Source organism: Bombina bombina, chromosome 9 (assembly GCF_027579735.1).
Source record: "Bombina bombina isolate aBomBom1 chromosome 9, aBomBom1.pri, whole genome shotgun sequence".
NCBI lineage: Eukaryota > Metazoa > Chordata > Amphibia > Anura > Bombinatoridae > Bombina > Bombina bombina.
In genome coordinates, this window is record NC_069507.1 from 210,944,956 (window position 1) to 210,970,723 (window position 25,768).

General features: G+C 42.2%; 1 protein-coding gene across 1 annotated transcript in view; it reads left to right on the forward strand.

The window, feature by feature from the left end:
* The window catches only part of LRRC27 (leucine rich repeat containing 27), a 106,929-nt gene extending 81,867 nt beyond the window's left edge, over positions 1–25,062 (forward strand). The window contains exon 11 of the mRNA XM_053692593.1: positions 24,733–25,062. Coding sequence (XP_053548568.1) covers positions 24,733–24,864 — 132 coding nt within the window. The 3' untranslated portion in view covers positions 24,865–25,062. The remainder of the gene's footprint in view (positions 1–24,732) is intronic.
* The last annotated feature ends 706 nt before the right edge of the window (positions 25,063–25,768 follow it).

The following is a 25,768-nucleotide window of genomic DNA, read 5'->3' on the forward strand; positions in this document are numbered from 1 at the left end:
ACCTGCATCTCCCGCTCGGGAGGTGCGTGATATGGTAACGCCGGGTACTTCAGGGCGGCCATTACAAATCACATTGCAGGACATGGCTAATGTTATGACTGAAGTTTTGTCTAAATTACCAGAACTTAGAGGGAAGCGTGACCACTCTGGGGTGAGAACAGAGTGCGCTGATAATACTAGGGCCATGTCAGATACTGCGTCACAGTATGCGGAACATGAGGACGGAGAGCTTCAATCTGCAGGTGACGGTTCTGATCCCAATAGAGTGGATTCAGACATTTCTAATTTTAAGTTTAAGCTTGAAAACCTCCGCGTTCTGCTAGGGGAGGTATTAGCGGCTCTGAATGATTGTAACACCGTTGCAATCCCAGAGAAATTATGTAGGCTGGATAGATACTATGCGGTACCGGCGAGTACTGACGTATTTCCTATACCTAAGAGGCTTACAGAGATAATTACTAAGGAGTGGGATAGGCCCGGTGTACCCTTTTCCCCCCCTCCTGTATTTAGAAAAATGTTCCCAATAGACGCCACCACACGGGACTTATGGCAGACGATCCCTAAGGTGGAGGGAGCGGTTTCTACTCTGGCTAAGCGTACCACTATCCCGGTGGAGGATAGCTGTGCCTTTTCAGATCCAATGGATAAAAAATTAGAGGGTTACCTTAAGAAAATGTTTGTTCAACAAGGTTTTATATTGCAACCCCTTGCATGTATTGCGTCTGTCACGGCCGCGGCCGCTTTTTGGTCCGAGTCCCTGGAAGAGACTCTTGACTCAATAACTATCGAGGAGATTTCAAACAGGCTTAAAACACTTAAGCTAGCTAATTCATTTGTTTCAGATGCCGTAGTACATTTAACTAAACTTACGGCTAAGAATTCCGGATTCGCCATTCAGGCACGCAGAGCACTGTGGCTAAAATCCTGGTCAGCTGACGTTACTTCTAAATCTAAGTTACTTAACATTCCTTTCAAAGGGCAGACCTTATTCAGGCCCGGTTTGAAAGAAATTATCGCTGACATTACAGGAGGTAAAGGCCATGCCCTGCCTCAAGACAGAGCCAAACCTAGGGCTAGACAGTCTAATTTTCGTTCCTTTCGTAATTTCAAGGCAGGAGCAGCATCAACTTTCTCTGCACCAAAGCAGGAAGGAGCTGTTGCTCGCTACAGACAAGGCTGGAGACCTAACCAGTCCTGGAACAAGGGCAAGCAGGCCAGAAAACCTGCTGCTGCCCCTAAGACAGCATGAATTGAGGGCCCCCGATCCGGGAACGGATCTAGTGGGGGGCAGACTTTCTCTCTTCGCCCTGGCTTGGGCAAGAGATGTCCAGGATCCCTGGGCGTTAGAGATCATATCTCAGGGATATCTTCTGGACTTCAAATCCTCTCCCCCAAAAGGGAGATTCCATCTGTCAAGGTTGTCAACAAACCAAATAAAGAAAGAGGCGTTTCTACGCTGTGTACAAGATCTGTTACTAATGGGAGTGATCCATCCGGTTCCGCGGTCGGAACACGGACAGGGGTTTTACTCAAATCTGTTTGTGGTTCCCAAGAAAGAAGGAACCTTCAGACCAATCTTGGATTTAAAGATCCTAAACAAATTCCTAAGAGTTCCATCGTTCAAAATGGAAACTATTCGGACAATTCTACCCATGATCCAAAAGGGTCAGTACATGACCACAGTGGATTTAAAAGATGCTTACCTTCACATACCGATTCACAGAGATCATTACCGGTACCTAAGGTTTGCCTTCCTAGACAGGCATTACCAGTTTGTAGCTCTTCCATTCGGGTTGGCTACGGCTCCAAGAATCTTCACAAAGGTTCTGGGTGCTCTTCTGGCGGTGCTAAGACCGCGAGGAATTTCGGTAGCTCCGTACCTAGACGACATTCTGATACAAGCTTCAAGCTTTCAAACTGCCAAGTCTCATACAGAGTTAGTACTGGCATTTCTAAGATCGCATGGGTGGAAGGTAAACGAAAAGAAGAGTTCTCTCTTTCCACTCACAAGAGTTCCCTTCTTGGGGACTCTTATAGATTCTGTAGAAATGAAGATCTACCTGACAGAAGACAGGTTAACAAAACTTCAAAACGCTTGCCGTGTCCTTCATTCCATTCAACACCCGTCGGTGGCTCAATGCATGGAGGTGATCGGCTTAATGGTAGCGGCAATGGACATAGTACCCTTTGCACGCCTACACCTCAGACCGCTGCAATTGTGCATGCTAAGTCAGTGGAATGGGGATTACTCAGACTTGTCCCCTACTCTGAATCTGGATCAAGAGACCAGAAATTCTCTTCTGTGGTGGCTTTCTCGGCCACATCTGTCCAGGGGGATGCCATTCAGCAGGCCAAATTGGACAATTGTAACAACAGACGCCAGCCTGCTAGGTTGGGGCGCTGTCTGGAATTCCCTGAAGGCTCAGGGATCATGGACTCAGGAGGAGAGTCTCCTGCCAATAAACATCCTGGAATTGAGAGCAGTTCTCAATGCCCTTCTGGCTTGGCCCCAGTTAACAACTCGGGGGTTCATCAGATTTCAGTCGGACAACATCACGACTGTAGCTTACATCAACCATCAAGGAGGGACAAGAAGCTCCCTAGCGATGATGGAAGTATCAAAGATAATTCGCTGGGCAGAGTCTCACTCTTGCCACCTATCAGCAATCCACATCCCGGGAGTGGAGAACTGGGAGGCGGATTTCCTAAGTCGTCAGACTTTTCATCCGGGGGAGTGGGAACTTCATCCGGAGGTCTTTGCCCAAATACTTCGACGTTGGGGCAAACCAGAAATAGATCTCATGGCGTCTCGACAGAACGCCAAGCTTCCTTGTTACGGGTCCAGATCCAGGGATCCGGGAGCGGCCCTGGTAGATGCTTTGACAGCACCTTGGACCTTCGGGAGGGCTTATGTGTTTCCACCCTTCCCGATGCTTCCTCGATTGATTGCCAGGATCAAACAGGAGAGAGCATCGGTGATTCTAATAGCGCCTGCGTGGCCACGCAGGACCTGGTATGCAGATCTAGTGGACATGTCATCCTGTCCACCTTGGTCTCTGCCTCTGAGACAGGACCTTCTGATTCAGGGTCCCTTCAAACATCAAAATCTAATTTCTCTGAAGCTGACTGCCTGGAAATTGAACGCTTGATTTTATCAAAACGTGGATTTTCTGAGTCAGTAATTGATACCTTAATACAGGCTAGGAAGCCTGTTACCAGAAAGATTTACCATAAAATATGGCGTAAATACCTATATTGGTGCGAATCCAAAGGTTACTCTTGGAGTAAGGTTAGGATTCCTAGGATATTGTCCTTTCTACAAGAAGGTTTAGAAAAGGGTTTATCCGCTAGTTCCTTAAAGGGACAGATCTCAGCTCTGTCCATTCTGTTACACAAACGTCTGTCAGAAGTTCCAGACGTTCAGGCTTTTTGTCAGGCTTTGGCCAGGATTAAGCCTGTGTTTAAAACTGTTGCTCCGCCATGGAGTTTAAACCTAGTTCTTAACGTTTTACAGGGCGTTCCGTTTGAACCCCTTCATTCCATTGATATAAAATTGTTATCTTGGAAAGTTCTGTTTTTAATGGCTATTTCCTCGGCTCGAAGAGTCTCTGAGTTATCAGCCTTACATTGTGATTCTCCTTATCTGATTTTTCACTCGGATAAGGTAGTTCTGCGTACTAAACCTGGGTTCTTACCTAAGGTAGTCACTAACAGGAATATCAATCAAGAGATTGTTGTTCCATCCTTGTGTCCAAATCCTTCTTCAAAGAAGGAACAACTTCTACACAATCTGGATGTAGTTCGTGCCCTGAAATTTTATTTACAGGCAACTAAAGATTTTCGACAAACGTCTTCCCTGTTTGTCGTTTATTCTGGTCAGAGGAGAGGTCAAAAAGCTTCTGCTACCTCTCTCTCTTTTTGGCTTCGTAGCATAATACGTTTAGCTTATGAGACTGCTGGACAGCAGCCTCCTGAAAGAATTACAGCTCATTCCACTAGAGCTGTGGCTTCCACTTGGGCCTTTAAGAATGAGGCCTCTGTTGAACAGATTTGCAAGGCTGCAACTTGGTCTTCGCTTCATACTTTTTCCAAATTTTACAAATTTGACACTTTTGCTTCTTCGGAGGCTATTTTTGGGAGAAAGGTTCTTCAGGCAGTGGTTCCTTCCGTATAAAGATCCTGCCTGTCCCTCCCGTCATCCGTGTACTTTTAGCTTTGGTATTGGTATCCCACAAGTAATGATGACCCGTGGACTGACCACACTTAACAGGAGAAAACATAATTTATGCTTACCTGATAAATTCCTTTCTCCTGTAGTGTGGTCAGTCCACGGCCCGCCCTGTTTTTTATGGCAGGTCTAAATTTTTAAATTATACTCCAGTCACCACTGCACCCTTTAGCTTCTCCTTTCTCGTTGGTTCTCGGTCGAATGACTGGGTGTGACGTAGAGGGGAGGAGCTATATAGCAGCTCTGCTTGGGTGGTCCTCTTGCACTTCCTGTTGGGGAGGAGCAAATATCCCACAAGTAATGATGACCCGTGGACTGACCACACTACAGGAGAAAGGAATTTATCAGGTAAGCATAAATTATGTTTTCCTGCAAGCAAGGATTGGGGCTATGCTGTGTCCATGTCAATCTCTTTAGTAAGAGTAATGGTGGCTATTAGCATTTAGAAGATGGCGAGGTAGTCTTTGCTTAAACTTCTAACATTATTGCTACCCCTATTATAGAAAGCCAGAGTTGGTTACTCTGTAATTTCTTTTCTTTAGGTCCCTGGTAGAAGCTGCCGCACCTCAGAAAACAGCTCCTGTTTGACAGAGCAGGATCCACAGGAAGTGCTTTGCCTTCTAGGTTTGAAGGTACCGGATCTATAGGGGTTAAATCCTTGTGGAAAGTATTTAAATCTGTTTTAGGGGCACTGCTTTTATGTGAAAAGAGGCATCATTTTTTATTGGGGGCTCAGAGATGGGAGAGTGTATGAAGTGCTTGACAGGTGTTTGTTCTACTTCTTACTTGTTGCAATCACTTTTCAGCTCAGCTTATTGGCCCAATCACTTTTGCTGTGCTGCTGTTGGTTTTCGCAACGTTTTTGTTTAGCGCAATTTAAGAAAAAAAAATTGTTTATTGCGGTCACGTGACCACTCCTCTACATTTCCAGTTTTTGGCTTCTCTGTTTAGATCGGAGTTTGCTGCGACGAATGTGGAGGCTACATTTTCTTCTATCTGCAGTGGTAAGTGGTTTTGGGCTGTTCCGATAACAAGGAGGTGTTTTTTGCTACCGGTGTGTTCGGTTTTCTGTGCGTGTTCGGTTTTCTGTGCTAGTAGGAAAGCAACTTCTGGAGGGATAAGACCTCAGCAGAGCTGAGGGTTTTAAGTGCTTACTTATGTTTTATTGCTTCATATAAATAAACAAAATTTGGCATTGAAATGTGTTTGTTAATTGTGAACTTATACCCAATTATGGACTCTAATACTGAAGTTGATTGATTTGAAAAATGCTTATTGTGTTTGGAGGCTAAAATAATTCCTCCTGTACAGTTTTGCTCTTCATGTTTAAATAAAACTTTAAAGTTAAGATGTCTCTCCCTGAGCCTCCTGTCTCTCAGGATAGTGTTATCCTAGCTATGCCTTAGCTTTCCCCTCAAGCTTCCCAAGCTTCACATGCAGTGCCCTGCGGTTCATCTTAACCTCCTTGGGGGGGGTTTACCTAGGGATTTCGCTTCGCAGATTACTTCTGCTGTTTCTGCAGCTTTATCAGCTTTTTCAAAGGTTTCTGGTAAACGAAAGAGGAAATCTAAACATATTGATGTTAGTAAGGCTGACTCCGCTTAAGCTGCATTAGTCAGGTTGTCTAAATTATCTGATGAGGCTGACTCTTCAGTGGCTTCTGAGGGGGAATTGTCTGATTCTGATACTGTAGTGACAAATTCTGCAGATTCAGAGGAGATTAATTTCAGATTTAAGTTAGAACACCTTTGAGTACTTTTGAAGGAGGTTCTTGCTACTTTGGAAGAATCTGAATCTGTTGCGGAGAATCCAAAGAGGTCTAGTAAGCTTAATAGGGTATATGATGTACCCTCATCTGTGGAAGCATTTCCAGTTCCAGACCGTATGGCAGATATTATAACTCAGGAATGGGATAAACCAGGGATTCCTTTTTCCCTGTCCCCTGTTTTTAAAAAGATGTTTCCTGTTGCTGACTCTATTCGTGACTATGGCTCACGGTGCCCAAGGTAGAGGGAGCTATCTCTACTCTGGCTAAGAGAACTACTATTCCTATTGAAGATAGTTGTTCTTTCAAGGATCCCATGGATAAGAAGCTTGAGGCTTTTTTGAAGAAGATGTACATTCATCAGGGATTACAGTGGCAACCTGTTGCTAGTATTGCTACAGTTGCGGGGGGCAGCTTCTTATTGGTGCAATGATTTATCTAATCTTATCCTATAAGAGATTACTATAGAGGAGATCCAAGACAGGATCAAGGCTCTCAAGCTAGCCAATACCTTTATTTGTGATGCCAACATGCAAGTTCTTAGGTTGGGTGCTAAGATTTCTGGTTTAACTGTTTTAGCTCGCAGAGCTCTCTGGTTAAAATCTTGGTCCAAGCTTTTATCTCTGCCTTATAAGGGTAAAACCTTGTTTGGACCAGATCTGACATTAAAGGTGGAAAGGGTTCTTTCCTACCTCAGGATAAAAAGAATAGACCTAAGGGTTGCTAGAATTCTAATTTTCTTTCCTTTCATAATTTTAAGAGACAGAAGTCTTTGTCTTCTAATTCGGATCAATCCAAGTCTTCTTGGAGGTCCAGTCAGCCTTGGAATAGGGGGAAGTAAGCTAAGAAGCCTTCCATTGATTCTAAATCAACATGAAGGGGCCACCCCCGATCCTGTAGTGGATCAAGTGGGGGGCAGGCTTTCTTTTTTTCAGCAGGCTTAGATACACAATGTTCCAGATCCTTGGGCTATATATATAGTATCCCACAGAATATTATTCAAATCTTGTCCTCCCAGGGGCAGGTTTCACCTGTCAAGATTATCTGTGAATCAGATAAAGAGAGAGGCCTTCTTAAACTGCGTAAAGGACCTATCATCCCTGGGAGTTATTGTTTCAGTTCCTCTAGAGGAACAGGGTCTAGGATTCTATTCAAATCTATTTGTAGTTCCTAAGAAGGAGGGCACTTTTCGTCCCATTCTGGACCTAAAGTGTCTCAATCAATTTCTCAGGGTTCCGTCCTTCAAGATGGAGACCATCCGTTCTATTCTTCCTTTGGTCCAAAAGGGTCAGGTCATGATGACCATAGATCTGAAGGACGCGTATCTTTATGTTTCTTTTCACAGGGATCATTACCAGTATCTAAGATTTGCCTTCCAGGACAAACATTTCCAGTTTGTTGCCCTTCCTTTTGACCTTGCTACAGCTACCAGCATTTTTTACAAAGGTTCTGGGGGCTCTTCTGGCAGTGGTGAGGTCCCAGGGTATTGCTGTGGTGCCTTATCTAGACGACATTCTAGTTCAAGCGCCATCTTTTCGTCTAGCAAGATCTCATACCGAGATGTTGTTGTCTATTCTATGTTCACACGGGTGGAAAGTAAATCTGGGAAACAGTTCCCTTGTCCCAGATACAAGGGTTTGTTTCTTGGAAACAGTCATAGATTCCCTGTCCATGAAGATTTTTCTAACGGATGTCAGAAAATCCAAGCTTCATGTTTCTTGCCTGTCTCTCCAGTCTGCTATTCATCCATCTGTGGCTCAATGTATGGAGGTGATTGGACTGATGGTTGCCTCCATGGACATCATTCCTTTTGTTCGGTTTCATCTGAGACCTCTGCAGCTAAGCATGCTCTGTCAATGGAACGTGGATCACTCAGATCTCTTGCAGAAGATACATTTGGATTCCCCGACAAGAGTCTCACTCTCATGGTGGGTTTCACAGGACCATCTGTCTCAGGGCACATGTTTCTTGAGGCCTTCCTGGGTGATTGTGACCACGGACACCAGCCTGTTAGGCTGGGGAGCAGTTTGGGGTTTCTTAAAGACACAGGGTCTGTGGACTCCAGAGGAGACTTTTCTTCCAATAAACATCTTGGAGTTGAGAGCAATTTTCTATGCTTTAATAGCTTGGCCTCAACTAGCTTTGGTCCGATTTATCAGATTTCAGATGGACAACATCACCTCTGGTGGCCTGCATCAATTACCAGGGGGGAACTAGGAGTTCCTTGGCAATAAAGGAGGTGTCTTGCATTCTCCAGTGGGCGAAGTGTCACGATTGCCATCTCTCTGCCATCCACATACCAGGACAACTGGGAGGCGGATTTTCTAAGCAGGCAGACTTTTAATCCCAGCGAGTGGGCTCTCCACCCAGAGGTTTTCGCAATTCTAACTCTCAGGTGGGGGGTTCCAGAGTTGGATCTGATGGCGTCTCGTCAAAACGCCAAGCTTCCAAGGTACAAAAAGGGGAACAGCTCGCTCAACTATTATAAATTAAATAAAGTGTGCCAGTGTGGTGCAACCTGGAAACAATTTATACACAGGATTTTAAAGAAAAGTGGATATGCAAAATAAGCAATATTCAAAAGACCAGGGGTACAGCACTCTCACTTATTAATAAATTCAAATAATTAAATCAGAGACAGTAAGGTAATATGCAGAAATAGAAATTTTATGTGATCTTACAATTTCTGTTTTTGCATATTACCTTACTGTCTCTGATTTAATTACTTGAATTTATTAATAAGTGAAAGTGCTGTACCCCTTAAAATCCTGTGTATATATACGGTTCAAGGTCAAGAGATCCTCAAGCAGTTCTGGTAGATGCTCTAGCGGTTCCTTGGAGCTTCAAACTAGCATACCTGTTTCCTCCATTTGCGTTGCTTCCACAAGTAATTGCTCGCATCAAACAGGAGAGAGTGTATGTGATTCTAATAGCTCCTGCATAGCCTCGCAGGATCTGGGTCGCGGATCTGGTGACAATGTCATTTCTTCCACCGTGGAGGTTACCTTTCAGGAAGGACCTTCTAATTCAGGGTCCCTTTCTTCATCCAAATCTTGTTTCTCTGAAACTGACTGCTTTGAGTTTGAACGTCTAAGTTTGGCTAAACATGGCTTCTCTGAGAAAGTCATACGGCTAGATTTAGAGTTTTGTCGGTAAAGACCTGCGTAACTAACGCAGATTTTTTTCCCAACGCACCCTTAAGACAACGCTGGTATTGAGAGTTGTCTGAGGGGCTGCGTTAGGCTCCAAAAAGGGTGCGTTGAGCCGAATGAACCGCCACTTCAACCCTCAATACCAGCGTTGCTTACGGTAGCGGTAAGCTGGCAAAACGTGCTCATGCACGATCCTACCATAGGAAACAATAAAGCAGTTTCGGCTGAAAAATAACCTAACACCTGCAAAAAAGCAGCGTTTAGCTCCTAACGCAGCCCCATTGATTCCTATGGGGAAACACTTTCTAAGTCTGCACCTAACACCCTAACATGAACCCCGAGTCTAAACACCCCTAACGTACACTCATTAACCCCTAATCTGCCGCCCCGCTATCGCTGACACCTGCATTATACTATTAAGCCCTAATCTTCCGCTCCGGACACCGCCGCCACCTACATTATCCCTATGTACCCCTAATCTGCTGCCCCTAACATCGCCGACCCCTATATTATATTTATTAACCCCTAATCTGCCCCCCCCCCACGTCGCCGCTACCTCACCTACACTTATTAACCCCTAATCTGCCGACCGGACCTCGCCGCTACTCTAATAAAGTTATTAACCCATAAACCGCCGCACTCCCGCCTCGCAAACCCTATAATAAATAGTATTAACACCTAATCTGCCCCCCCAACGTCGCCGCCACCTAACTTCAAGTATTAACCCCTAATCTGCCGACCGGACCTCGCCGCTACTCTAATAAATGTATTAACCCCTAAAGCTAAGTCTAACCCTAACACCCCCCTAAATTAAATATAATTTTAATCTAACGAAATAAATTAAATCTTATTAACTAAAGTATTCCTATTTAAAACTAAATACTTACCTGTAAAATAAACCCTAATATAGCTACAATATAATTAATAATTACATTGTAGCTATTTTAGGATTTATATTTATTTTACAGGCAACTTTGTATTTATTTTAACTTGGTACAATAGCTATTAAATAGTTATTTACTATTTAATAGCTACCTAGTTAAAATAATTACAAAATTACCTGTAAAATAAATCCTAACCTAAGTTACAATTAAACCTAACACTACACTATTAATAAATTAATTAAATAAATTACCTACAATTACATACAATTAAATAAACTAAACTAAATTACAAAAAAAAACAAACACTAAATTACAAAAAATAAAAAAAGATTACAAGAATATTAGGCTAATTACACCTACTCTAAGCCCCCTAATAAAATAACAAAGCCCCCCAAAATAATAAAGGTCCATACCCTATTCTAAATTAAAAAGTAACCAGCTCTTTTAACAGCCCTTAAAAGGGCTTTTTGCGGGGCATGCCCCAAAGTAATCAGCTCTTTTGCCTGTAAAAAAAAATACAACCCCCCAACATTAAAACCCACTACCCACATACCCCTACTCTAACCCAAACCCCCCTTAAATAAACCTAACACTACCCCCCTGAAGATCTCCCTACCTTGAGTCGTCTTCACCCAGCCGGGCCGAAGTCTTCATCCTATGGGGCAGAAGAGGACATCCAGACCGGCAGAAGTCTTCATCCTATCCGGGCAGAAGAGGACATCCGGACCGGCAGACATCTTCATCCAAGCGGAATTAAGGTAGGAAAAATCTGATTGGCTGATTGAATCAGCCAATCAGATTGAGCTCGCATTCTATTGGCTGATCGGAACAGCCAATAGAATGCGAGCTCAATATGATTGGATCAGCCAATCAGATTGAACTTGAATCTGATTGGCTGATTTAGAATCCTATCAGCCAATCGGAATTCGAGGGATGCCATCTTGGATGACGTCACTTAAAGGAACCTTCATTCGTCGGGTAGTCGTCGGGGAAGAAGGATGTTCCGCGCCGGAGGTCTTGAAGATGGAGCCGCTCCTCGTCGGATGGATGAAAATAGAAGATGCCGCTTGGATGAAGCTGTCTGCCGGTCCGGATGTCCTCTTCTGCCCAGATAGGATGAAGACTTCGGCCCGGCTGGGTGAAGACGACTCAAGGTAGGGAGATCTTCAGGGGGGTAGTGTTAGGTTTATTTAAGGGGGGTTTGGGTTAGAGTAGGGGTATGTGGTGGGTTTTAATGTTGTATTTTTTTTTACATGCAAAAGAGCTGATTACTTTGGGGCATGGACTTAGGGTTAGACTTAGCTTTAGGGGTTAATACATTTATTAGAGTAGCGGCGAGGTCCGGTCGGCAGATTAGGGGTTAATACTTGAAGTTAGGTGGCAGGGACGTGGGGGGGCAGATTAGGGGTTAAAAAATATTATGTAGGTGTCGGCGATGTTGGGGGCAGCAGATTAGGGGTTCATAGGGATAATGTAGGTGGCGGCGATGTGCGGTCGGTTTTTCTTGGAACAAAGTAAGGATTCCTCAAATTTTTGTTTATCCTCAGAAGGACCTCGAGATGAAATTAATACTATTTATTATAGGGTTTGTGAGGCGGGAGAGCGGCGGTTTAGGGGTTAATACATTTATTATAGTGGCAGCGAGGTCCGGTCAGCAGATTAGGGGTTAATACTTGTAGTTAGGTGGTGGCGACGTTGGGAGGGGCAGATTAGGGGTTAAAAAATATTATGTAGGTGTCGGCGATGTTGGGGGCAGCAGATTAGGGGTTCATAGGGATAATGTAGGTGGCGGCGATGTGCGGTCGGTTTTTCTTGGAACAAAGTAAGGATTCCTCGAATTTTTGTTTATCCTCAGAAGGACCTCGAGATGGGTTTGTCAGTCAGTACTTTGAAGGGTCATATTTCTGCTCTATCTTTTCTTCTGCTTTAAACATCTGGCAGTTCTGCCCGATGTTCAGTCTTTTGTTCAGGCCTTGGTCAGAATCAACCTTAGAGTTTTGCAGCAGGCTCCGTTTGAGCCGATGCATTCTGTTAGTATTAATTTACTATCGTGGAAGGTTTTGTTTCTTCTTGCTATTTCTTCTGCTCGCAGAGTTTCCGAACTTTGGGCTCTGCAGTGTGATTTCCCTTACCTTATTTTTTATGCTGATAAGGCGGTCCTTCGTACTAAGCTGGGGTTTCTCCCTAAGGTAGTGTCGGATCGCAATATTAATCAGGAAATTGTTGTTCCTTCTTTTTGTCCTAACCCTTCTTCCCAGAAGGAACATCTTTTGCATAACTTGGATGTTGTGCGTACTAAATTTTACCTTCAAGCAACTAAAGATTTTCGGCAGACTTCTGCCCGGTTTATTGTTTTCTCTGGTAAGCGTAGCGGTCAGAAGGCAGCTTCTTCCACTCTTTCTCTCTGGTTGAGAAGTGTTATCCATTTAGCTTATGAGACAGCTGGACAGCAGCCTTCTGAGAGAATTACGGCTCATTCCACTTGAGCTGTTTCATCTTCATGGGCTTTCAAAAATGAAGCCTCTATGGAGCAAATTTGTAAGGCGGCCACTTGGTCCTCTATTCATACTTTTTCCAAATTCTACAAATTTGATACTTTTGCCTCAGCTGATGCTTCTTTTGGAAAAAAGGTTCTTCAAGCGGTGGTGCCTTCAGTTTAGGTCCGCCTGTCTTGTTCTCCCTCCCTATTCATTCTGTGTCCTCTAGCTTGGGTATTGGTTCCCACTAGTAATTAGAATGTTTTGTGGACTCTCCATGTCATAGGAAAGACAACAAAATTTATGCTTACCTGATAAATTTATTTATTTCCGGGCATGGAGAATCCACGACCCACCCTTATTCAAATTAAGACGGCAGTTTTTTGTCTACTCCTCAAAGTGGACACCTCTATACCCTTGTGTTATCTTCTTTTTCTGTTTTTTTTTCTTTCGTTTTTCCGTTGGCCAAATGACTGGGGGTTATTGGTATATATCCCACTGTTATTTAGAATGTTTTGTGGACTCTCCATGCCCAGAAAGAAATACATTTATCAGGTAAGCATAAATTTTGTTTTTTATTCAGTACTTTGCAATTCTCTACTGAGAATTGTGTCGACAGTTCAGGGAGCATTTCCAATTCCTGTGGTTTGCCTTTTTGGACAAAACCTTCCTTTTTGTAGCCTTTTCTTTTTGACTTAACCTCTGCCCCTAGAATCATTTTTACGAAGGTTCTGGGGGCTTTCCTGGCGGTGGTCAGATCTAAAGGAATTGTGGTGGTTCTGTACGTGGACAATTTCTTGGTTTAGCCACCATCTTTTCTTTAGCAAGATCTCATTCAGATTCTTGGTTGTTGATTCTCCACTCTCTTGGGGGAAGGGGAATATGGGAAAGGAGTGCATTGGTGCCAATTACTAGGGTAAGGTCCCAGTGGCCTAATGGTTAAGGCACTGGCCTCCTCAGCCAGGCATTGTGGGTTTGTGTCCCATCTGATGATCATAGCCTTGTTCTCTATGTAGTTTCTCTTAACGGAGGTCTAAAAATACAATCTTCTTTCTGCTTGTCCTTGTCTTCAGTCCTCTGTCCATCCTTCAGCAACTATGTGTATGGAAATAATTGGTTTCATGTGGGTTTCCATGGCCATTTTTCCGTTTGTTCATTTCCATCTGAGACCTCTACAGTATTGCAGGCTCAGACTTTGGAACGGAGTCCGCTCTGACATCTATCAGAGGATAATCTTAGACTTCTGGACAGAGATTTTATGTCCGGGTGGCTCTCTCAGGACAATCTGTTCCAAGGCAAATGCTTCTTGAGTCCAGCTTGGGGGATTGTGACGCCAGCCTTTCGGGCTGGAGAGCAGTTTGTTTTTTCCTTTAGAGCTCAAGGACTTTGGAACTGGAGGAATCGTCCTTCCAATAAGTATTCTAGAGTTGAGAGCATTCTTCAATGCTGTGATAGATTGGTATTAACTGTGTTTGGTCCGGTTTATCAGATCCCTTTCGGGTAACTTTACTTTGGTGGGACTCGCTTCTTCAATTGGCGGAGTCTCACAATTGTCTCTTTTCTGCTATTCTCTTCCCAGGGGTGGACGTCTGGGAAGCTGATTACTGAGCAGACAGACTTTTCTTCTAGGAGAGTGGGCTCTTTGTACGAAGAGTATTCTCCATGAAGACCCTCAGATGGGGTTTCAGGAGTTGGATCTGATGACGTCTTCTCTAACTCTTTTCTTCAAATTAAGGTATAGATCTAGGGATCCGCTAGAAGTTCCAGTAGACACTTGGGCGGTTTCATGGGACTTTGATCTAGTCTTCCTTTTCATCTGTTTGCCTTCCTTCTCGTGGTGATATCCAGTAGCTTTCAGGAGTAGGCCTCTGTGTTTCTTATTGATCCAGCTTGGCCTCGCAGAATCTGGTTTTCAGACCTGGTAGATATCATCCTTTCCCTCGTGGAAGTTTCCACTGAGGAGGGGTTTTCTCTTTGAGTTCAGGTGAGGGTTCCTCACATTTTGTCCTTTCTTCAGGAGGACCTGGAGAATGGTTTGTACCCTAAATGGTTCAGATTTCTGCCTTGTCGACCTTTTGCTTGCACATCTGGCAGATTTGCCAGAAGTTAAATCCCTTGTTTTGGCCTTGGTTCTAATGTGTTTCATTAGGTTGCTCCTCCATGGAACCTTTAATATTGTTTTAGAGTTCTGCAGCAGGCTCCATTTGAGCTTATGCACTCAGTTTTTTTTGTTTCCTCTCACTTTTTTCTTCTGCTCTTAGAGTATCAGAGCTTTCGGCTCTGCAGTATTACCTTATTTTGATGCGGATAGAGAGGTCCTTAGTACCAAATTGTGTTTTCTTCCTAATGAGGTGTTGGACCACAATATCAATTAGGAAATTGTCGTTCTTTCGCTCTGTTCTAATCCTTTCTTTCAGAAGAAACGTCTTACCTTAACCTGGTTGTTGTGCATGCTCTAAAATTCTATCTGCAAGCTAATGGAGATTTTCAATAGCCTGCCTTTTTGTTGTATTCTCTAGTATACGTTAGGGTCTGAAGGCTACTTCTTCTACTTGAGAAGTGTTATTCGGTTGGTTTAGGAGACAGCTGGACAATAGACTCCTGAGAGAATTATGGCTCTTTCCACTAGGGCTGTCTCTTCTTGGGCCTTTATGAATAGTCTTCTGTGGAACAGACCTGCAAGGCGGCCACTTGGTCCGCGTTGCATACCTTTTTCAAGTTTTTCAAATTTGATGATTTTTCCCCAGCTGAGGTTTCTTTTGGGAAGAAAGTTCTTCAAGCGGTGGTGTCTTCTGTTTAGGTCTGCCTTTCTTGTTCTCCCTCTCTTACATTCTGTGTCCTCTAGCCTGGGTATTGGTTTCCACTAGTTATTTAATGGATTTGTGGACTCTCCATGCCATTGGAAAGAAAACAAAATGTATGCTTACCTGATAAATTATTTTCTTTCCTGGCATGGAGAGTCCACGACCCGCCCTTGATTTAATTTTAAGACGGCTTTTTGTATATTTTTCAAAACCTCAATGTCAGGTTCTGCCTGGTTCAACCCATTTTTCTCCTAGCTACACCCACTACTTTCTGATTTGTTCCTCTTTCTTTAAGTGTGCCGCTCACCTGTTACACCTTGCTCAGTATTGATGATCTTCGCTACAGAGAGGTTTACCTGCCTGCTCAGCTTTTGCTTCTCTACCTTATTATCCGGAGTTCTGAGCCTTATCCTAAACAGCAACTTCTACCTTGGAATTACATTCACAGTCTCTCTCTCTCTGTTGTGGGGTAAAGTACCTATTGCATTTTTTCATTTGCCTCTCGCTGCTTTCTTTTTACCGCAACTCATACCTTCAGTGTTCATTCAGCCTGTCACTGTGTTTCTCCGATTACGCTACACAGCGTGACGTCACTTCCGGGTCTGCTCCGGTCTCAGTCTAACTACTCTGAATCACCTACGAAGGTAACCGTGCTTGCTCTCCTGCCTGTCTGCATTACCAAGGTACAAATTACTGCTAAACATCATACCTCATATCGTATGTACTGTGTCTTGTATTAAGATAAGAAGTTTAATCTCAAAACTATAAACATTAACCGCAACTTCTTGTCTTGTCCTGTTACTCCAATGCTGCCTGACTGAATCTTTATCTTGTCCACAGTTCACCTGTTATTATCTAAGCCTGATCTTAACAGTATATTATTTTCTTATTCACTTTCTGCTGAATAAGTTATCAATGCTTGTTATATTAAACTTACTCACATGACTGAAGGAAACCTTTTCAGAAATAGAGGTTTCAGACAGTCCTGTGTAACATACATATTATTATTCATTCTGCAGTTGTGTTCCACCTAACATATAATCACCAGTTCCTGATATAATACTGAGCCCTAAAAAATGGAACCAGCAGACATACATCAAATTGTATATAACCTCAATCAAAAGGTAGATCAACTGGCACAAGGCCTGCATGATTTACAAATTGAGAATGCTGCTCTGAGAAAAATAATTACAGAGTCTATCTCTTTAAAGGGGAATCAGACTGAAACTGTTATTGAACCTCAAGTCTCTCTCCCAGATCTATTCTGTGGTAACAGAAAGGCATATAGACAATTTAAAAACGCCTGCCTTTTATTTTTTTCAATGAAACCCAGGACTTACCCCACTGAGAGAGTGAAAGTCCTCACTACAATCTCATTTCTCAGAGGGGATCCTAGAAATTGGGCTGATAAATTCATAGAGAACCAGGATCCTATACTCGGATCCCTTGTAGACTTTTTCACAAGTATGGATGAATTGTTTCAGGACACAGATATTCAGCTTACTGCTGAGATGAGTTTAAGGAGTTTAAAACAAGGAAAGAGACCTGTCGAGGACTATATCAATGATTTCAAACAGTTCGCCACGGATGCTCTCTGGACCCCTGTCGCCCTGCGTAATCAATTCCGGTTGGGACTTTCAGAGTCTTTAAAAGATGAATTCGCCAGAATTGAATTACCAACAACTTTGGAGGCTTTCATGAAAACAGCAATTCAGATAGACCGTCGTCTACGTGAAAGGAAGGCTGAAAAGTTTGCAACAGACGCAAAACCTAAACCCTCATCTGGCTCTTCAGCCCAAAGCAGTGTTTCTTCTATTAAACCCTCTGTGGAACCCATGGAGATTGGCTTTATCAGAGGTCCCCTCTCTCAAGAGGAGAAACAACGGAGACGTTTAAAGAATCTATGCCTGTACTGCGCTAGCCCAAGTCACGCTGTTCAGGACTGTCCTCTACTTTTGAAGAACAAGAAATGTAAGTCCACTTACCTTTATACATCTCTACCTTCCCCAGAACATTCTCCTTACTGTACTTTATCTGTCTCCCTACAGTTGGAGCAAAGTCAACTGAGGATCAGTGATGCCATTGTCGACTCTGGCGCTTCAGGGAACTACATGGATCGGGCCTATTGCATTAGGGAAAATATCCCTTTAATAAAGAAAACTACTCCCATACCTATCAGAGTCATAGATGGATCACTCATGTTCTCTGGACCTATAACTCATGAGACTGTACCACTCATGCTTAATATTTCAGGACATTACGAATTACTCTCTTTCGATGTCCTTCCCTCTCCCCATTTTAGTTTGGTTCTGGGGATGAAGTGGCTACAACTTCATAATCCCACTATTGTTTGGCACCCTTTTCAAATAAAGTTTTGTTCCACTTATTGCAAAGAAACATGTTTTCCTAACCCTGTTTTTTTACACACTAATACTGATACTGAGGGCTTACCCTCTGAATATTTGGAATTTAATGATGTATTTAGTAAGACTGAGGCAGAGAACCTGCCACCTCACAGGGCATATGATTGCCCTATCGATCTCCTCCCTGGAGCCCGCATACCCATTGGACATCTCTACCCACTAAGTAATCCTGAACTGGAACATCTTAAAGTGTATCTTGACGACAACTTAAAGAAAGGCTTCATTAGGCCATCAACTTCTCCTGCAGGGGCGGGGTTTTTCTTTGTTCGTAACAAGGATTCCAGCCTCAGACCCATCATAGACTATCGTGAACTAAATAAATGCACGGTTAAGAATCGTTATCCTTTGCCCCTAATACCAGAGATGATTGAGAGGCTATCTGATGCTACTATTTTTACCAAACTTGACTTAAGAGGCGCATACAACCTTGTCAGGATCAAAGAGGGTCATGAATGGCTGACGGCATTCAGGACCAGATATGGCTTATTCGAGTACCTTGTAATGCCTTTTGGTCTCTGCAATGCCCCAGCCACCTTCCAATACTTCATTAATGATGTATTCAGAGACCTCCTAGATGTATGCATTGTCATATATCTGGATGATATACTCATTTATTCCAGAACTCAGCAGGAACACATCAGGCATGTCCGCCAAGTTCTAGCACGACTGAGAGCTTATAAATTGTATGCCAAATTGGAAAAATGCAAATTTCACACAACACAGGTATCCTTTCTAGGATATGATATCTCTCCCTCAGGAATCCAGATGCAGAAAGAAAAGGTTGAGGCTGTTTTGGATTGGCCAGAACCAAAGACTAAAAAAGACCTACAACGGTTCCTTGGTTTTTCAAATTATTATAGAAAATTTATCAAGGGATTTTCCAAAATAGTAAAACCACTCACCGTTTTAACAGGTTCTACTACACCTTTCTCATGGGGTTCAGATGCTGCTAATGCCTTCCGTTATTTGAAATCCAGATTTACCTCTGCACCAATCCTTCAATTTCCCAATCCTTCACATCAATATACTTTAGAAGTTGATTCTTCCGATTTCGCCATTGGAGCAGTCCTCTCACAACAAAAATCTCTATCTGATCCTCTCCATCCAATTTCCTATTTCTCTAAATTAATGTCCCCTGCTGAACAAAATTATGCTATAGGGGATAAGGAATTATTGGCCATTCGACGATCCCTTGAACACTGGAGACACCTCCTTGAAGGCACCACTCTACCAATTAATATCTACACAGACCATAAGAACCTCCAGTACTTGCAATCTAATAAAACCTTATCTGCCAGACAGGTTCGTTGGAGTCTGTACTTTGACCGTTTCAATTTTGTTATCATTTACAGACCTGCCAATAAAAACCTCAAAGCTGACGCTTTATCCCGGATACCAGAACGACTGACTCACATTCCTATCAGAAAAGACATTGTTTCTCCTCAATGCTTCATTGGGTTCACTTCGACAATCTTGACTGACCTCCGCAAATACTGCAAGGAACATTCTAACCCACCTGAACCAACTTTAACCAAAATGCATGGCATTTACTACTATGAAAAAAAAATCTTCATACCACCCTCCTTGAGAAAACAAATTATACAGACCTGTCATGATATTCCATTAGCTGGTCACCCAGGTCTTCAACGTACCTTGGAACTTGTTTCACGTACTTATTGGTGGCCACACATGAAATCCACAATTTCTGATCATATTGCCAGCTGTAGGACTTGTGTCACTTGCAAGCCAGAAAGAAGACCACCTTTTGGCTTGCTCATGCCTATTCCAGTCCCTAAAAAGCCTTGGCACCATGTTTCCATGGATTTTATTGTAGATTTACCACCATCAAAAAATCAAACAACTATCCTTGTGGTCATTGATTTATTCACTAAAATGGCTCATTTTATCCCTTTCCATAAACTTCCCACTTCTTCTGAAACTGCCACCCTATTCATTGACCACATTATCAAGTTGCATGGGATACCTTCTATCCTGACGACAGATAGGGGTACACAATTCACCTCAAAATTTTGGAGTAAGTTATGTGCCTTGATTAATATGGAACATCGTTTTACAACAGCTTTTCATCCCCAAACTAATGGGCAGTCAGAGAGGTTAAACCAGTGGCTCGAACATTTTCTCAGATGTTATTGTTCCTATCAACAGAACGATTGGATGAATTACCTTTCCATGGCCGAATTCGCCTACAATAACTTGACCAATGCATCTACTAAAATGACACCCTTCTTCGCAAACTATGCCTACCATCCTACCCTGACCTTCTCCTCCTTTGCTTCTTCGGATTCACCACCGCTGGATCAGCTCCATAATTCTCTGCAGGAGAATTTCAATGTCATCCAGGAGAACATTCGTTCGGCCCAACAGAACCAGAAACATTATTATGACCTCAGGAGAAGGAAGCCACCTGAATACTCCGCAGGAGATTTAGTCTGGCTTTCTACTAAGAACTTGAGATTACAAGTTCCTTCTAAGAAGATGGCCAGTCTCTTCATTGGACCCTTCCCTGTCCAAAGTGTTATCAATACCAATGCTGTCAAGCTACGTCTACCTAGTACTCTTAAGATTCATCCTACGTTTCACGTATCTTTATTAAAACCATATACACCTGCAAGAGATGCACAAATTCTTCTGCCACCTACAAGCCTTCCTCTTCCTGATGATGAGTATGAAGTTGAATCCATTTTGGACTCCAGGATCTCCAGGGGTGTTCTGCAGTACTTGGTCAGGTGGAAAAACTATTCAAGTGATGAGGATTCATGGGAGCCTCTCTCCAATCTCAACACGCCTAAACTTCTCTCCTTGTTTCATCGTCGCCACCCTGATCGGCCTCGTCCATCCGCTGTGGAACAGCGTCCTTGAGGAGGGGGTTCTGTCAGGTTCTGCCTGGTTCAACCCATTTTTCTCCTAGCTACACCCACTACTTTCTGATTTGTTCCTCTTTCTTTAAGTGTGCCGCTCACCTGTTACACCTTGCTCAGTATTGATGATCTTCGCTACAGAGAGGTTTACCTGCCTGCTCAGCTTTTGCTTCTCTACCTTATTATCCGGAGTTCTGAGCCTTATCCTAAACAGCAACTTCTACCTTGGAATTACATTCACAGTCTCTCTCTCTCTGTTGTGGGGTAAAGTACCTATTGCATTTTTTCATTTGCCTCTCGCTGCTTTCTTTTTACCGCAGCTCATACCTTCAGTGTTCATTCAGCCTGTCACTGTGTTTCTCCGATTACGCTACACAGCGTGACGTCACTTCCGGGTCTGCTCCGGTCTCAGTCTAACTACTCTGAATCACCTACGAAGGTAACCGTGCTTGCTCTCCTGCCTGTCTGCATTACCAAGGTACAAATTACTGCTAAACATCATACCTCATATCGTATGTACTGTGTCTTGTATTAAGATAAGAAGTTTAATCTCAAAACTATAAACATTAACCGCAACTTCTTGTCTTGTCCTGTTACTCCAATGCTGCCTGACTGAATCTTTATCTTGTCCACAGTTCACCTGTTATTATCTAAGCCTGATCTTAACAGTATATTATTTTCTTATTCACTTTCTGCTGAATAAGTTATCAATGCTTGTTATATTAAACTTACTCACATGACTGAAGGAAACCTTTTCAGAAATAGAGGTTTCAGACAGTCCTGTGTAACATACATATTATTATTCATTCTGCAGTTGTGTTCCACCTAACATATAATCACCAGTTCCTGATACTCAAGCACCTCTATAAACTTGTCATCTTCTCTTTTGATATTCCTTCGGCTGAATGACGGGGGGTTTATGGGAAGTGGGAGTTATACTTAACAGCTCTGCTGGAGTGTTCTTTGCCTCCACCTGGTGGCCAGGAGTTGAATTTCCACTAGTAATTGAATGTATTTGTGGACTCTCCATGCCAGGAAAGAAAATAATTTATCAGATAAGCATAAATTTTGTTTTTCATGTTGGATTTGCGCGCAAGTAAGGTGTTTTTTTCTACTTTTTGATCCATGGACTTCTATGGGCGAATAGGTTATCGCGTTTGCGATATTCTAACGGCTAGATTACGAGTCTTGCGTTAGGCTTAAAAAGCAGCGTTGGCCGGTCCCAACGCTGCTTTTTAACGCCCGCTGTTATTACGAGTCTTGCAGGTACAGGTGTACCGTTCACTTTTTTGGCCAGACTCGGAAATACCGCAAATCCACTTACGTCAATTGCGTATCCTATATTTTCAATGGGACTTGCATAGCGCCAGTATTACGAGTCTTCCAAAAATTGAGCGGTACACCCTCTCCTGTCAAGCCTGGTACCGCATTTTAAAGTCAGTAGTTAAAAGTTTTACACTACAACGTCGTAGCATAAAACTCTTAACTAACGTGCTAAAAAGTACACTAACACCCATAAACTACCTATTAACCCCTAAACCGAGGCCCTCCCACATCGCAAACACTAAAATAAATATTTTAACCCCTAATCTGCCAAATCGGACATCGCCGCCACTATAATAAATAAATGAACCCCTAAACCTCTCTGCACTCCCGAATCGCAAACACTGCCGGCCCTAACATCGCCACCACCTACCTACATTTATTAACCCCTAATCTGCCGCCCCCAACGTCTCCGCCACTATAATAAAGTTATTAACCCCTAAACCTAAGTCTAACCCTAACCCCACCTAACTTAAATATAATTTAAATAAATTTAAATAAAATTACTACAATTAACTAAATAATTCCTATTTAAAACTAAATACTTACCTATAAAATAAACCCTAAGCTAGCTACAATATAACTAATAATTACATTGTAGCTAGCTTAGGGTTTATTTTTATTTCACAGGCAACTTTGTATTTATTTTAACTAGGTACAATAGTTACTAAATAGTTATTAACTATTTAATAACTACCTAGTTAAAATAAAGACAAATTTACCTGTAAAATAAAACCTAACCTAAGTTACAATTACACCTAACACTACACTACAATACAATTAATTACAATTAAATAAAATGATCTAAAGTACAAAAAAACAAACACTAAATTACGGAAAATAATAAACAAATTACAAGATTTTTAAACTAATTACACCTAATCTGATCCCCCTAACAAAATAAAAAAGCCCCCCAAAATAAAAAAAGCCCTACCCTACACTAAATCACAAATAGCCCTTAAAAGGGCCTTTTGCGGGGCATTGCCCCAAAGTAATCAGCTCTTTTACCTGAAAAAAAAATTACAATTACCCCCCCAACATTAAAACCCACCACCCACACAACCAACCCTACTCTAAAACCCACCCAATCCACCCTTAAAAAAAACTAACACTAACCCCTTGAAGATCACCTTACCGGGAGACATCTTCACCCAACCGGGCCGAAGTCCTCAACGAATCCGGGAGAAGGATCTAATCAGCCAATAGGATTGAGCTGGCATTCTATTGGCTGTTCCAATCAGCCAATAGAATGCCAGTTCAATCCTATTGGCTGATTGCATCAGCCAATAGGATTTTTTCTACCTTAATTCCGAGAATTCTATCAGCAATTCAAAATTGAAGGGACGCCATCTTGGATTTTTTTAAGGGGGGATTGGGTGGGTTTTAGAGTAGGGTTGGTTGTGTGGGTGGTGGGTTTTAATGTTGGGGGGGATTGTAATTTTTTTTTCAGGTAAAAGAGCTGATTACTTTGGGACAATAGCCCGCAAAAGGCCCTTTTAAGGGCTATTTGTAATTTAGTGTAGGGTAGGGCTTTTTTTATTTTGGGAGGGCTTTTTTATTTTTTTAGGGGGATTAGATTAGGTGTAATTAGTTTAAAAATCTTGTAATTTGTTTATTATTTTCTGTAATTTAGTGGGGGGGTTGTATTAATATAACTATTAGTTATATTGTAGCTAGCTTAAGGTTTATTTTATAGGTAAGTATTTAGTTTTAAATAGGAATAATTTTTTAAATTATAGGAATATTTATTAAGATTTATTTAAATTTTATTTAAATTAGGGGGTGTTAGGGTTTAGGGGTTAATAACTTTAATATAGTGGCAGCGACATTGGGGGTGGCAGATTAGGGGTTAATTACTATAATGTAGGTGGCGGCGATGTTGAGGGCAGCAGATTAGAGGTTAATAAGTATAATTTAGGTGTCAGCGATGTTGGGGCAGCAGATTAGGGGTTCATAAGTGTAATGTAGGTGGCGGCGATGTCCGGAGCAGCAGATTAGGGGTTAATAATATAATGGGGGTGGCAGATTAGGGGTTAATAACTATAATGTAGGTGGCGGCGATGTTGGGGGCAGCAGATTAGGGGTTCATAAGTGTAATGTAGGTGGCGGTGGTGTCTGGAGCGGCAGATTAGGGATTAATAATATAATGCAGGTGTCAGCTATGTTGGGGGCGGCAGATTAGGGGTTAATAAGTGTAAGATTAGGGGTTTTTAGACTCGGGGTTCATGTTAGGGTGTTAGGTGTAGACATAAATGTATTTTCCCCATAGGAATCAATGGGGCTGCGTTAAGATCTTTACGCTGCTTTTTTGCAGGTGTTAGGTTTTTTTCCAGCCGGCTTTCCCCCATTGATTCCTATGGGGAAATCGTGCACAAGCACATTTAGCCAGCTCACCGCTAACGTAAGCAGCGCTGGTATTGAGGTGAGATGTGGAGCTAAATTTTGCTCTACGCTCACTTTTTTGCGGTTAACGCGGGGTTTGTAAAAACCCGTAATACCAGCGCTGTCTGCAAGTGAGCGGTGAACATAAACTGCTCGTTAGCCCCGCATAGCCGCTAACGCAAAACTCGTAATCTAGGTGTAAGTTTGGCTATTTGCACGCATCAGGTTAGTGCGAGAGCTATAACTTTTTACTTTCAACTGGTAATACTAGCGCAGCACGATGCTCGCAGAAAGTTTACTTATATCGCTAAATAGCACTCCACTCGTAATCTAGCCCTTAGTCATTTATTCTTTATTAAAACAGGATTATTCATGAAAAGAATACTAAACTATTGTTTGTGTGGAATAATTACAGGCCGCATTGCTTCAAGCTGAATTACTCCGTAGGAAACAAGAACAAGAATACCGGTTTACTGCATTTACAGGAGAATTTTACTCGAGTCCAGCCAGCCAAGCAGAACCTGAGAACGTCTTTACATCATTTTAACAACCGTGTGCTGTCATTTTTATTAACCTCCTGTCTTCCGCAAGATGCCTTAGCCCTTTCTGGCTACCAAGGGGTTAATTAAATATTGTTATCACAGCAAGTAGTTACTTGATAATTGCTAGAGGAGATTACCAAAACAATACTTGATATATTTGTATATCTCTTTATTTGTTAATAAAACTCTTAATAATTTGATAATTGTATTTTGCAAATACAGGTGGCCCTCATTTTACAACGGTTCAATTTACACCGTTTCAGAATAACAACCTTTTTGTCCAGTCATGTGACTGCTATTGAAAAGCATTGAGAAGCAGTGCATTTATTAAAATAGCTACTAGGTGGAGCTGTCCGCTTGTGTTGCAGCGAAGCCAAGCAAGCTGAAATTAATCAGTTTACCCAGACCTGAGCTATTGAGCAGATTTCAAAGGAACAAGATCTTCCTGTCAATAACTCAGTCCAGATTGGAATGCATAGAAAGAACTGTTTGCAGAAAAATGCAAGTGAAGTCTGTGTTGTGTGATTATTTTATTAGGTTTATAATGCTGTTTAGCAAATGTTTTTGTTCATTTAACTTAGTTTAGTTATATATTCTGTGTTGTGTGATTATTTTATTAGGTTTATAATGCTGTCTAGCATTTAAAGTCTTCATTTCAAAGCTTTAAAAATGATGTATTAGGTGTTACTTATGACAATTTTGAGATGGGCCTGGAACCTATCTCCCTCACTTCCCATTGACTTACATTATAAACTGGGTTTCAATTTACAACGGTTTCGATTTACAACCATTCCTTCTGGAACCTAACCCCGGCGTAAACTGAGGGCTACCTGTACTTATAATATTTTTCTGTCTGTTTAAATGTTCCTTTTGTGTTATTATCCATCACTGACAATTGACAGAAACTTT